The 12,056-nt window shown below is 47.2% G+C and overlaps 1 protein-coding gene across 1 annotated transcript in view; it reads left to right on the top strand.

The window, feature by feature from the left end:
• The window catches only part of St8sia2 (ST8 alpha-N-acetyl-neuraminide alpha-2,8-sialyltransferase 2), a 106,824-nt gene that overhangs the window by 82,096 nt on the left and 12,672 nt on the right, over positions 1-12,056 (top strand). Inside the window, exon 6 of the mRNA XM_051149305.1 lies at positions 5,711-6,004. Within this exon, the coding sequence (XP_051005262.1) occupies positions 5,711-6,004 (294 nt within the window). The remainder of the gene's footprint in view (positions 1-5,710; positions 6,005-12,056) is intronic.

The following is a 12,056-nucleotide window of genomic DNA, read 5'->3' as shown; positions in this document are numbered from 1 at the left end:
TTGTAATCTGAATAAATTAATTTTTAAAAAAGAGAAACAAGGCACATTAGTTGGGAACATCCTGTTCTCAGCCTTCACTGCTTGTCATAATTGCTTTAAGAAAGCACTAGTTACTTATCTCATTACTGCAGCCAAACCTCTGACAAAAGCAACTTAAAGGAGGAAGGGTTTGTTTGCGGCCCGTAGCTTGAGGGTCCATCATGATGAAGGCATGGCAGTAGCAACAAGAATGTGAGGCAGTTGGTCCTAATGCACCTGCAGTTAAGAAACAGATCAGTGTCTGTGCTCAGCTCAATTCTCCCCCTTCTTATCCATTTCAGAAACCCAGCCCCATGAGATGTTACAACACTCGGGGTGGGGCTTTATTCTTCAGTTAAACCTCTCCTGAAAGTCTCCCAAAGGCATATTGAGAAGCGTGTCTCCAAACGCGGTCATGTTGGCAATGGCCGCTAGTCATCACAGGGAGCTTTGTCTCCAATTAAAATGTCCATCTGATCAATTAAATCAGCAGGGGGAGGCTCAGGGCAAGGGCACTGTGTGACCCAGAGAGTTCCAGTGATTCTATGGGAATCACAGAGAGAGTCCAGAGGTAGGCAGACTATGGCCCTTCGTACATTTTATAAATAAAATGTTATTACAACACAGCCACACAGGTCCTTCCTCCTCACACTGCTAGTAGCTTTCTGGGCAAATCAGGGTTGTTTTTGCTAAAGCAATACAGAGCACACACAGGCTGCAAAGCTGGAAGCAGTTATTGTCTGGCCCCTTAGAGAGCCAGCTTGTTCTCTGAACAGGAGACAGAGTTTGATCCAAAAGGGATTGAGAAAAATCTGGATGGCTAGTTACTGGGCTAGGGCTGTAAAACTCTCCCCGGTGTCACAGCTAGAAGGTGGTACTTCATGTGTAACCTTAGAATCCTGGAGTCAAACCCTAGGAAAATGAAGACCGATAAAGAAACTCAGCAGTCGTTTTCCCTATGACATCAGTTCTTGTTTTGCCATCACTGCAGATACTGTAACAGTTACCCATGGCCCTGTCACCTGACCCCCCGAGCCATACAAACTCAGAAACAAGGCATTGCTGTCTCCTGCACAAAAATAGGACACATGGTGCCTCAAGTTTCATCCCAAAGTGCTGCCAGCCCTGGCAGAAATATGTGTCCCATCTCACATTTCTGTTAAGATTGCCCTCGTGCGAAGAGAGTCTCATTCTGAGGCTTCAGGAGCATCAGGACCAGAGTGTTCCCTGAACCTGAGGGCATGGGAAGAAATGAGTAGAATGACTCCTGCATCCCTTGAGACTGGAGGTGATGCAACCGCCTGGGTTCCAGTTACTTCCTTTTTGGTTCCCCTTGACCGGGTCTCTCTCAATAGCACTGTCCCTACATTTCCAAGCCCTCCTCCAGTCTAAAGATTGGCTAAGAGAGGCTTTGGGAAGGAAAAGAAAGGAAAATGTGTGGGAATTTGTCTGACTGGCAGCCAGAGGGTTGAGGGTTGAGCCGGAGATGGTTGTTAAAGTGGAGGAAACAGGGCAAAGCCTCCTCCCCAGGTCAGCTAGCCTCAGGAGTGCAGACCCCAGAGAGGAAGCCCTTCAGACTCACTGCAACTCTGTAGGACACGCCCCTTCCCTTTGTTATGAGTAATGAGTTTCAACAGTCAGCTTCCCACACCACACCAAGCCCTCTCCTAACTGAGGAGAGAAGACTCACCCTGGATGAATATGGTTGGCATTATCTGATGGGGGCTGGGGTGCCGAGCTGAACGAAAAGAGAATTTCCAGAAGTCATGGCCAGGGTAGGCTCACAGTTCCCAATGAGAGTTCTGAAGCTCAATCTTGGCTCTAATAGTCATTTGTCATGTGACCTGGAGTAGATCACTCCCCTTTCCTGGGCCTGGGATACATTTATAAAAGTGTTTGGGTTGTGTTGGCCGATTCTCAGGTCCTCCCACAATGAAGGCTTTGCAGACACTATCCCAGCTTCCTTCACCCTTGAACATGTAGATGTGTCTGCTGGCTTATTGAAATGCAGAGGCATTGTTATGAAATGGGCCTGAGACTGGATTTCCCACAAGACTCCAAGGGAAGTGTGCAAGATGGTACTTAGAGAAGCTAGGCTAGCGCATGCTCTGTACACCTCCACCTCCCCAAGCAGCACACATACACTCCCTCACACAACCAAAAGCACATGATGTCAGGAATGTTAGGAGAAATCACATCGATTGTTTTAAAATTACAAGTAATATCAGTAGGCCCGGCTAGTAATCTATTAAGACACTGACACTTGTTATATTTTAAGATAGCCTTAGTTAACCTGCTCCTGGGGCAGGGCAGATATCAGTCTTCTAAACTGCCTTCCACAGTGGGGCAGGCATGGGATCCCTGTCTCAATCCCATGCCATCTGTTTTTAATAACTTTTATCAAGCTACCTCCCATCTATAACCCCATATATTTGTTCATGTTCTTTTTCTGGGCCGGATTCTCCATCCATGCCGCTGGCCATGTGTTTCTCCTCTACTTTTCCCATGGCGGCCTTCCTCTCTTAACTTTAGGTCTCCTTCCTCTGTCCTCCTGGCAGGTTTTTTTTCCCCAGAATTCCTCTCTCTGCCCTGCTCAGGTGGGATGGCTTTTTATTAAGCAAAAGATTGAGTCGGAGACAACAACACACATCTGTGGGCATGCCCTGTGTCCCCACATGAGGGTAACTGAGTATTCATTCTATATAAACCTTGTGTCTCCACTGCACTGCCTCACCCCCATTCAGTGAGCTCCTGGAATGACAGTAGTCTTTTGTGTCTATGTCTGGACCTCCAAGATAAGGTCCTCCTAGCACACAAGAGGATCCCACAGGGCTGTACTCCAGTGACAAATACTAAAAGGGTCTTAAGGGATGCCCACCTTCCTGTATCAAAGTCTACAAAATTAGTTTTCCTTATTTCTCTTCTCCTTCCCTGGGAGGGGCACATAGGACATTGACATCCTCTCAGAAAACTACTAGGGAGGAGGACCCCAGGAGTCCTAGAGGGGGCCAACACGCGTGATTTAGCTTGTCATGTGCAGCACTGCTCACAAGAAACAGGAAGGATGGGGAAGCAAGAATTGGTCCAGGAGGCTCTGTTGAGCAGATGCTGGCTGCACTCTGGCTGCTAGAGATGGCCAGAACAGCTAGGCCCAAGAAGATGGTACAAGACTATAATGCCAGGATGAGAGATGTCATCCTCAGCTTCATTCTTCTGAGCAACACACACACACAAATGTGCACATACATACACATGCATACACATACACACATATATACATACACACACATGCACACACATATATACAAACATACATAATACCCACATGCATACACACATATACACACATATATACATACACACAGACACATATACATAAATCACTATTAGCACAGATACATATATACACATGTATACACAGACTGACACACACACACACACACACACACACACACACACACACAAATGCATGCAGGTGAGCCCAGCGGCAACATCCTCAATAAGACGTACCACTGGGCAATCTGGCCCCACAGAACCCCACTCCCACCCCATGTTCATATGAAGCCCCTGCCTCATTTCAAGTGGTCCTGCCCTCAGAGGGCGCAAATACCCTAATGCCCCTTCCAGTGGAGGCCTTTCAGGTTGTCATTACAGTAGTCAGTGTGTTCCCCTCCTCCTGACCACCCCTCAGACCTGCTAGAGGCCCACTATACTTGCGTGGCCTTTTTTGCCCCATGACTGTTTGGTGGTGGTCTCCAGTAAGCCTCCAGTAATCCCCCTGCCTCTGCTCTCAGGACTGGGGAGTCAGTCCACAAACAGCCCCAACAGCCTGGCTCACCTGATCTCAGAGAAATAGGGCGTTATGGGTAGCCCCAGACTGGCCTCTGTGCTGGAAGTACCACCCACTCTCCCTGACCTGTAGCAGGAGCACCTGAAGAGGTCCCCAGCATTTGTCTTCCTAACAGTATTTAGGCCACGTGGGAGATAGGTAGCAAGGCTGGGGCTAGAGATGGAGGCAAGAGGTGTTTGGGGGAGGCTCTGAAGAGTTTGGGAGCTTCTGAGTCAGACACCACTAAGTCTGAATCCTGATGCTCCCCTTCAGGCTCTGGGATTTTGGTCAAGTTAATTGGCAATGGAGGATTTCCTCTCTCCTGGCTATAAACCAGGGTCCCTAATACAGGTTCACGGTAAAATGAACTGACCTGTGGAAAAATACTAGCCAAGTGGCCAGTGTAGCCCAAGGCTCAGTGATGGCCAGCTTGCTATCTACTTAACTGACTTTCTTTCCCAGGCGAAGAAGAAAAGTTGTCGCTTAAAGGTGGGGTAGATGGTGTGCATGAAGTGGTGGCACCTGGCGCCTCTCACACACACACATAGCCAACTTCCACACTGCACATCCTTGTTCTGAGTTCTCGGACACATTTCCACCGATCTAAACTTTTTTTTTTCTCAGCTATCCGTTATCCAGGGAAGACAGTACTTCCTAGCTGCAGGCTCAGTAGTCCCCGGGGCCCTGAGCACAGGCAGGAAGTCCAGCATGCACACCTGGGACAGAACCCTTGAGGGAGGGACGCAAGGCAGGCGGGCAAGCCTACAGTGAAGGTAATGGGCAGGCAGAGGAGTTAAACGGAAGAATGCAGTGTGCAGATCTGCCCATGTTGCTCTTTCCTCAAATGATTCCCTGTTGTCTTCGGAGCCAAGGCTGTGCATACCCAACCTCCGCTATCTCATTTGGCTTCCCTCTTCATCTCTGTCTCATTTATGTACTATTTGTTAACTAGACTAATTCACACACCTTCTTCTACACAGCCATGCTGGTCCACGTTCTCTGCCCTCAGGCAAATTTCGTGTCCCACCCCTCCCCCCCCAAAAAAAAGCCATAGCATGATGGTTTTTTTTTTTAAGCTGCTTGGAACCCAAGGAGGAAGAGATTTTTAGAAAGTATATGTATGCACATGCATATACATACATACATATAAATGTCTAAGCTCTGAGGCCTGCTGAAGCAGGACCTGGGGAATCCTATTTTTAACAAGTCTCTGAGGGATTCTTCCGACTTTACAAACTGGAGACAAGCTCCTTTTCTGTACCTGTCCACCAATGCGATTTTGCTCATCCATCCTTTATTTCCCTCCCTACTCTGACACCCCATAGTCCTCTACCCTATAGAAAGATGACAGCATTTCACACTGCCTACGTTCTCCCTGTGGTCCAGCAGCCCTGTACATGTGGTCTCTCCATCACAGCAAAGTAATGGAAGCTCTCGGGAAGCACAGAAAGGCCCAGAGAGCTACTCAGGATCACACAGGGAGAGCATGTCAGATCTGAGTTTTAAATCTGAAAACCTGTCTCCTGATCCCTTACTCTAAAGGGTCACCTAATGGGCCAAGGCACACCTGTTAAGAGCAACCTCACTGTGAGACCGGGAACAAGCACTGTTGCTCCTCTTTTACACACTGGCCTCAAGGGGAGTGGCATTTTCTGTCTAAGGATATGACAGGGGCTCAGTAAACACTTGAGGCAGGAGGAAGAGAAGGGATGATAGACAGGAGGTGCTTGCAACCAGTGACGTTCCCATGGTACATCTTTGGGGAGGAAGAGAAAGAAACAAGAAGCGGCAGAGGACAGGGTAAAGTTCAACGTTAGAAGAGCCAACTTCTCCCAAACGGCCGTGTTGCCTTTTCTCCCTCAGATGCAACCTGGCTCCAGTTCAGGAGTATGCCCGGGATGTGGGCCTCAAAACAGACCTAGTGACCATGAACCCCTCAGTCATCCAGCGAGCCTTTGAGGATCTGGTGAATGCCACATGGCGGGAGAAACTGCTCCAGCGGCTGCATGGCCTCAATGGCAGCATCCTGTGGATCCCTGCCTTCATGGCCCGGGGTGGCAAGGAACGTGTGGAATGGGTCAACGCTCTCATCCTGAAGCACCACGTCAACGTGCGCACGGCTTACCCTTCCCTGCGCCTGCTGCATGCAGTCCGAGGGTGAGTGTGCCGCTCTCGTGGCATAGGGCGGGGTGAGCGTGGTAAGCAGAGCTGCCTCTCGGATGAAGTTCCATCTCCACACCCATTAGCTGAATGCCCTTAGCCAGCCTCCAGGCCTTTCTGAGCCTCCATCAGTGTTGAGGGAGATTGGTAAATGGGTTTCATCTGCGTGAGCAGCTTACTTCCCAGGCTCTTAAGAAACTAATTGGAGGTTGTATTGAGGTTCAGTGGGAACAGGTGCAAGGAACTTGGGTGACTAATATGTCTCGTATCTGCTGTCTTAGGTAGGTGATCTCCATCAGGAACAAATGGCGGTGACTTTTAATATGTCACCTTACGCTCAGTAGACTTTAATTTCCTCAGTAAGCAGGTATGAGAAGGGTAACATTGCTGGGGTGTATAGACTAAATGATATAATGTCTGGGCAGCAACTCATATAGATGCACTGTCGTTGTCACCATTGTTATCACTCTTACCCTTGATTCTTTCACTAAGCCCTTGGGTCTAGTCTCTAGCACTGCACAGCCAGGACATGGCGGCTGTAAGCTCAGCACTTGGGTGGTGGAGGCAGGAAGATCAGAAGTTCAAGGTCATCCTCAGAAACATGGTGAGTTCAAGGCCAGCATGGGCTGCATGAGACCCTGTCTCAAAAATATAAAAATATATTATATTATATTATTATATTATATATAAATTGTATATCTAAATAATACAGTATATACATTATATATAAATAATATATATTATAATATAAAAATATATTATAATATAATTTTTAAAGAAGAAGAAAAAGAAGAAGAGAGGAGCTAGAGGGATGACTCTGCACTTAAGAGAACTGGTTGCTCCTCCAGAGGACCTGGGTTCAATTCCCAGCACTCCCCTGGTAACAAACCACTAATTTGCAACTCCAGTTCCAGGGAATCTGACATCCTCACACAAATATACATACAGACACAACACTGATATGCGTAAAATAAAAATAATTTTGAAGAAGAAAGAAGGAGGAGAAGGAGGAAGAGGAAGAGAAGGAGGAGGAGGAGGAGGAAGAGGAGGAGAAATTGTTTAAGTCCACATAGATCCAGTTAGGCTTCTCAACAGCCCAGCAGAATTGCTGATTCCTAAATTCATGTTTATTTCTTCCCCAACTATGAGACCAGGCACAGACCCACTCCCAGGTATCTGGCCCAGGAAACTGCCTGGGATCACACCAGGTCACAACAACCAACCTGCTGGATGTTATGCGCTCACTCACTTACATCCAGTTATCTATTATGGGGTAAGAGATCACCCCAAAACTTAGGACTCTGAAAAACAATAACTGTTCTTCCCAATTGATGTTAATCAGGAATTTAGAAATAGCTTGGCTGGATGGTTCTAGGTCAGGGTGTATCATACAGTTGCTGTGAGATGATTGATGGCTGGTGACAGGACATTAGGGACAGCTGGTATTGAGTGAATCTCCTTTCACATCCTTTTGGGATTAGAGCCTAAGCAAATGTAAGGATGTTGGTACCATATTCTAGGGTACAAGAGCCTGAAGAAGCCTGGGTGGTGGGGTGGGAGCAGGTGCTGAGGAATTGAGTACTTCTGTGAACATAAATTTGAGATGTCTGTTACAAATATGCACCACTAACCTATCCAACAGTCCATCCAACCAAGGGACCAATCACAGCCTGTTTCACAGAAGAACTGATTTCTTGCCAACTCAGGCACATGGGACGACTCTTTAGTGGGGCTTGGACATGATAAGTGGGAAGCCATCCGAGTCACCCACAAAGGACCCGTGCTCATGAGAAAAGGTGACTCTAAGGCATTCATGCCTATGAGCAAAATTGGACTTATTTTGGTATGTGTTATCACAGGGAACTCACCGGCTGTGAGAGAGATCTAAAGAAACAAACCTCAAGGGCAACCACACTTGAGGTTGGTGGAAGAGAGTGGTCCCTGTTCCAGAGGGACACCAGTCTCCAGAGACCCTCCTCAGCAGCCTTTCCCTTCATTCTGTTAGAGTGGGTCTGTCAGAGAAACTTTGATCTCCAGGGCTCAGGCCCCATGCCTTGAAGGGCATTTATTCCTGGAAGGAGGTCCCTCCTGAGTTGGTTTGAAGATTCCAGGAGATAACAGAAGGCAGAGAACTGCCCTTTGGCGACAAGAACAAATGTCCCTTGGATGGGGTGCAGGCAGCCACCTGGAAGAAACCTCTGCAGCCAGAGCTATTTTTAGCTATAATTGACTCACTTTCATCTGTCAAAATAGCATTAAGCAGCAGTAATGAGCCCTTTAAACAAACAAGCTGTTGATCCTGGGAGGAAGGCACCTCTCTTTGCAGGCACTCCAGGAGAGAGTAAATACTGCAGGAACAACAGGTAGCCGGCCCCACCTCAAGCTTTCAGCCTGGAGGGGAGGGGAAGGAGGTAAAGAGAATGGTACAGTGGCATTGATGTCCTTACACAGACCCCGGCGATCATGTGGCAGGCGGACTGAGTCCCGTGGGCAGTCTGTGTCCTTAGGGAAAGGACTTGCCTCCATTGCAGGGTGGCCTTATCTGGTGTTGACTGAAAATATAGGAACAGGCAAGCAAAGGGTGCAGAATGACATCATGAGAGAAATGTACAAGGTGTGGTAGAGAAGGCAGGGGACCAACTACACGCAAATGATGGTCTGTCCAGGAAGTGAAAAAGAAATCCATAGGATGGGCAGAAATATTTATAAGTAGTATGTTTGGTGAGGGACCAACACTCAGGCTCTATTAAGAACATCTACATCTTGTTGTTTTGTTTTGTTTTGTGTTTGGTTGTTTGTTTTTGAGACAGGCTTTCTCTGTGTTATCTTAGCTGTCCTGGACTCACTTTGTAGACCAGGCTGGCCTCGAACTCACAGCGATCTGCCTGACTCTGCCTCCCGAGTGCTGGGATTAAAGGCCTGTGTCACTAGGCCCAAGAACACCTACATCTTAACATCAGAAGCATACCCAATTCAAAAAAAAAAAGGCAGGGGGGTTGGGGGAGAGGGTTGGGGATTTAGCTCAGTGGTAGAACACTTGCCTAGGAAGGCAAAGCCCTGGGTTCAGTCCTCAGCTCTGGGGGAAAAAAATGGGAGAAGGACTTGAATAGACATTTTTCCAAAGATATGCAAATGACAATTAGCATATGAAAAGCTGTTCAGCATCACCTAAGACTGCAGAAAACACAAAATTACTGTGGGGCACCACTTTACACCTAGGAGCATAACTGTCATCAAACACATTAAGAAAGTGACCAGAGCTGCCAGGCGGTGGTGGCGCACGCCCTTAATCCCAGCACTCGGGAGGCAGAGGCAGGCGGATCACTGTGAGTTTGAGGCCAGCCTGGTCTACAAAGCGAGTCCAGGACAGCCAAGGCTACACAGAGAAACCCTGTCTCGAAAAGCCAAAAAAAAAAAAAAAGAAAGAAAGAAAGAAAGAAAGAAAGAAAGAAAGAAAGAAAGCAACCAGAAAACAAGTATCTGGAGATACTGGAGAATCTGGAACTCTTGCGCTCTGCTGGCAAGGATTTCAAATGAGAATCTACTTTTGAGGCAGGCTAGTATCTTAGCTAATGAATGCTCAAGAAACCCCAGTTGTCTGGTGATCCGCACAAGGTGCCCCAGCCATTAAGTGGCATAACCAAGAATAGAACCATGTCAGCTGACTCCCACTGTAGCAGGTGCAGGGGGAACTTGTGCCCCTTCATTTCCAGATCTGCAGGGGCCACGGAAGGAGTTCAGTGGGCCTGGAAGCATCACCCCAGTATAGGAACTCCCTTTGCCCAGGGCCTGGGCCAGCTTTCCCAACAGGCAGGACAAGATGAACTGTCAGAATGCTGCAGAGTCTTGACACTCATCAGTACCTCTTGGGAAACTATTTTCTTAATACTCTCTTATGCCTGGACCAGATGGGTTTGTCTTCCTTGATCTGCTTGGCTGTTTCTTTGCACGTGAGATAGTCTTCTGAATCAAAGTAGAGGTGCTCAGATGTCAACTGTTCACCCACACATTCTGAATGCTGTGTGGGGGAACCAAAATGAAAAATAGATAGTGGGCACGTGACATCTTAGCTATTGCTCATGGGCCTGCCACTATGCCCAGCCTTATCCCATGTAATGGTAAGACTACAGTTAGCCTCCTTACTCCCCTTTTAAAAATAGAAAACATGAGCCTCGTAAAGTAACTCATATGCTCAAGGGCCCCTGGGAGGGGACAGATCCAGGATTCTCCCATTGTTCCTCATCAGCTTCTTTTTACTTCTAGTTCACATGACCAGGACATAGAAGAATACTGTCAAGAAGAGCAAAGCCAAGCCAAAATGGGCTTGAGCTTAGAGAAGTAGTAAGAAAAACAATAACAGCACCAAAAAGCTGCATTCTCTTGACTAAAAAGAGCAAAGACATAGAGGCAGCTTGTACTGAGGTCATAATAGACAAGTGTGGGCCGGGGGTGTAGTTCTCTTGCTTTGCAAGCTTAAAAACTGTATTCCATGGCCAGCACTTCCAAAATACACAAGTAAAACAACTCCTCATCTCCTGTTTTCTTTGCAAAGAGGGTGGGCGCAGCCCTAAGGCAGGGAGAAAGTGAGATGACCTTCCATGCATTACCTATGGGTCCATTTGCTGCCCTAAGCTAGAGGCTCTCAGCATGGACCCTGGATGAACGACATCAGCAGCATCTGGTTATTTGTTACAGAATCACAGGCCCTAGGAAAGCCTCCAGCAACCTGTGTTTTTACTGGGCTGTCACCTGATGCTGATGTGTGGCATAAACTTGAGAACTGTTGCCAAGACTAAATCAGGACCAGTTAGGAGACTTGCTATTAGGTCCTCTGAGCCACTAGCCATGGTGCCTTCTAAATTAAGCTGCACTAGAAGGACAATGGAAGCTGCCATCTTGGCTCTGATTTTTTTTTTTTTAAACATGGGAAAACTATGGACACCAGTGAGCCTGAGTTTGGAAAGGTTATTCATCCAGGGTTTCCTAAGCAAAGAATGAGAAGAAACATCGCGAGCAGGTGTGCTCACCAGAAAGTAGCAGGGCATGCTGTCTCAGGGTCCCTGAGTCTAAAGGGAAGAGCAGATAGGTACTCTGGGGTTTGTATAGTCACTTTATTTACACAGGGTGTAAGTCAGCTATGGTGACAAGGTACTTCATAGCAACTTAAGGAGCTGTGTTCTGATTTGCCAATCAAGACAATGAAAGAGGACAAATGTCAGCTTTCCTCTTGGAACAGTCTTGTAGATAGAACACAAGTTTAGTTCTCTTACCCAAAAGGGAACTAAAACTCAGAGATCTTAATTTTTGTAGTAGGAGGGAGGAGCTAGAATTAGACCTTGCCTATATGAGATTGAGAGGTCCCTACATCCTACTGCCACCTCCTTATATCTGTGACAGAAGGATCAACTACTCTCCAATGACCACCAACCCTCCAAGTATGCTAATTTATGGTACTCACGTTGACCTTATGGAAACCTCTGTGATCCCGACCCCAGGTTCAGACACAGCCTCCATTTTTGCCCATGGCTAAAATGGGTCACTGTTGGTCCAGTTAACATATTCACAAGTGAGAGGATTTTAAAGTCTCAATATTCAGAGTCTCATACAATCTAAGCGAAGAAGCAGAGAATTCTGACAAATCCAAAATTCTGCAGTTGGACTGAAAACCGTGGCAGCTTGAAACTGTGAGTGGACAGATGGCCACCACAAAGGTCCATGATCTCAGGGCACAGCTGTGGATATTTCAGCACCTTTTAGAGGCAGGGATCAGTTTATTACTCTGCTTGGCCAGATTCCACTTGAAGAATCACACATGCTTTCAGGGTACCAGACTGGAAAGGACCACAGCAGCAGAAAATTGAGGACTTGAAATGTTTGGGAATAGAAGACTCCAGGGAGTATCAGAACATCTTCATTCAGTCAGAGACTCTCATCAGACACTTAAAAGCTCCCAGGGTGCTTTAGGTTGATGAAACAGAGCCCTTGAGGGCCTGTGAGGCCTTGCGTAGGTGGGGGGAAGGGACTAAGAGAGGAAGCCACGTGGCCACTG

This window comes from Acomys russatus, chromosome 7, assembly GCF_903995435.1.
Source record: "Acomys russatus chromosome 7, mAcoRus1.1, whole genome shotgun sequence".
Lineage (NCBI taxonomy): Eukaryota > Metazoa > Chordata > Mammalia > Rodentia > Muridae > Acomys > Acomys russatus.
The sequence above is the reverse complement of the archived record's forward strand: the minus strand, read 5'-3'. Positions and strand labels throughout refer to the sequence as shown.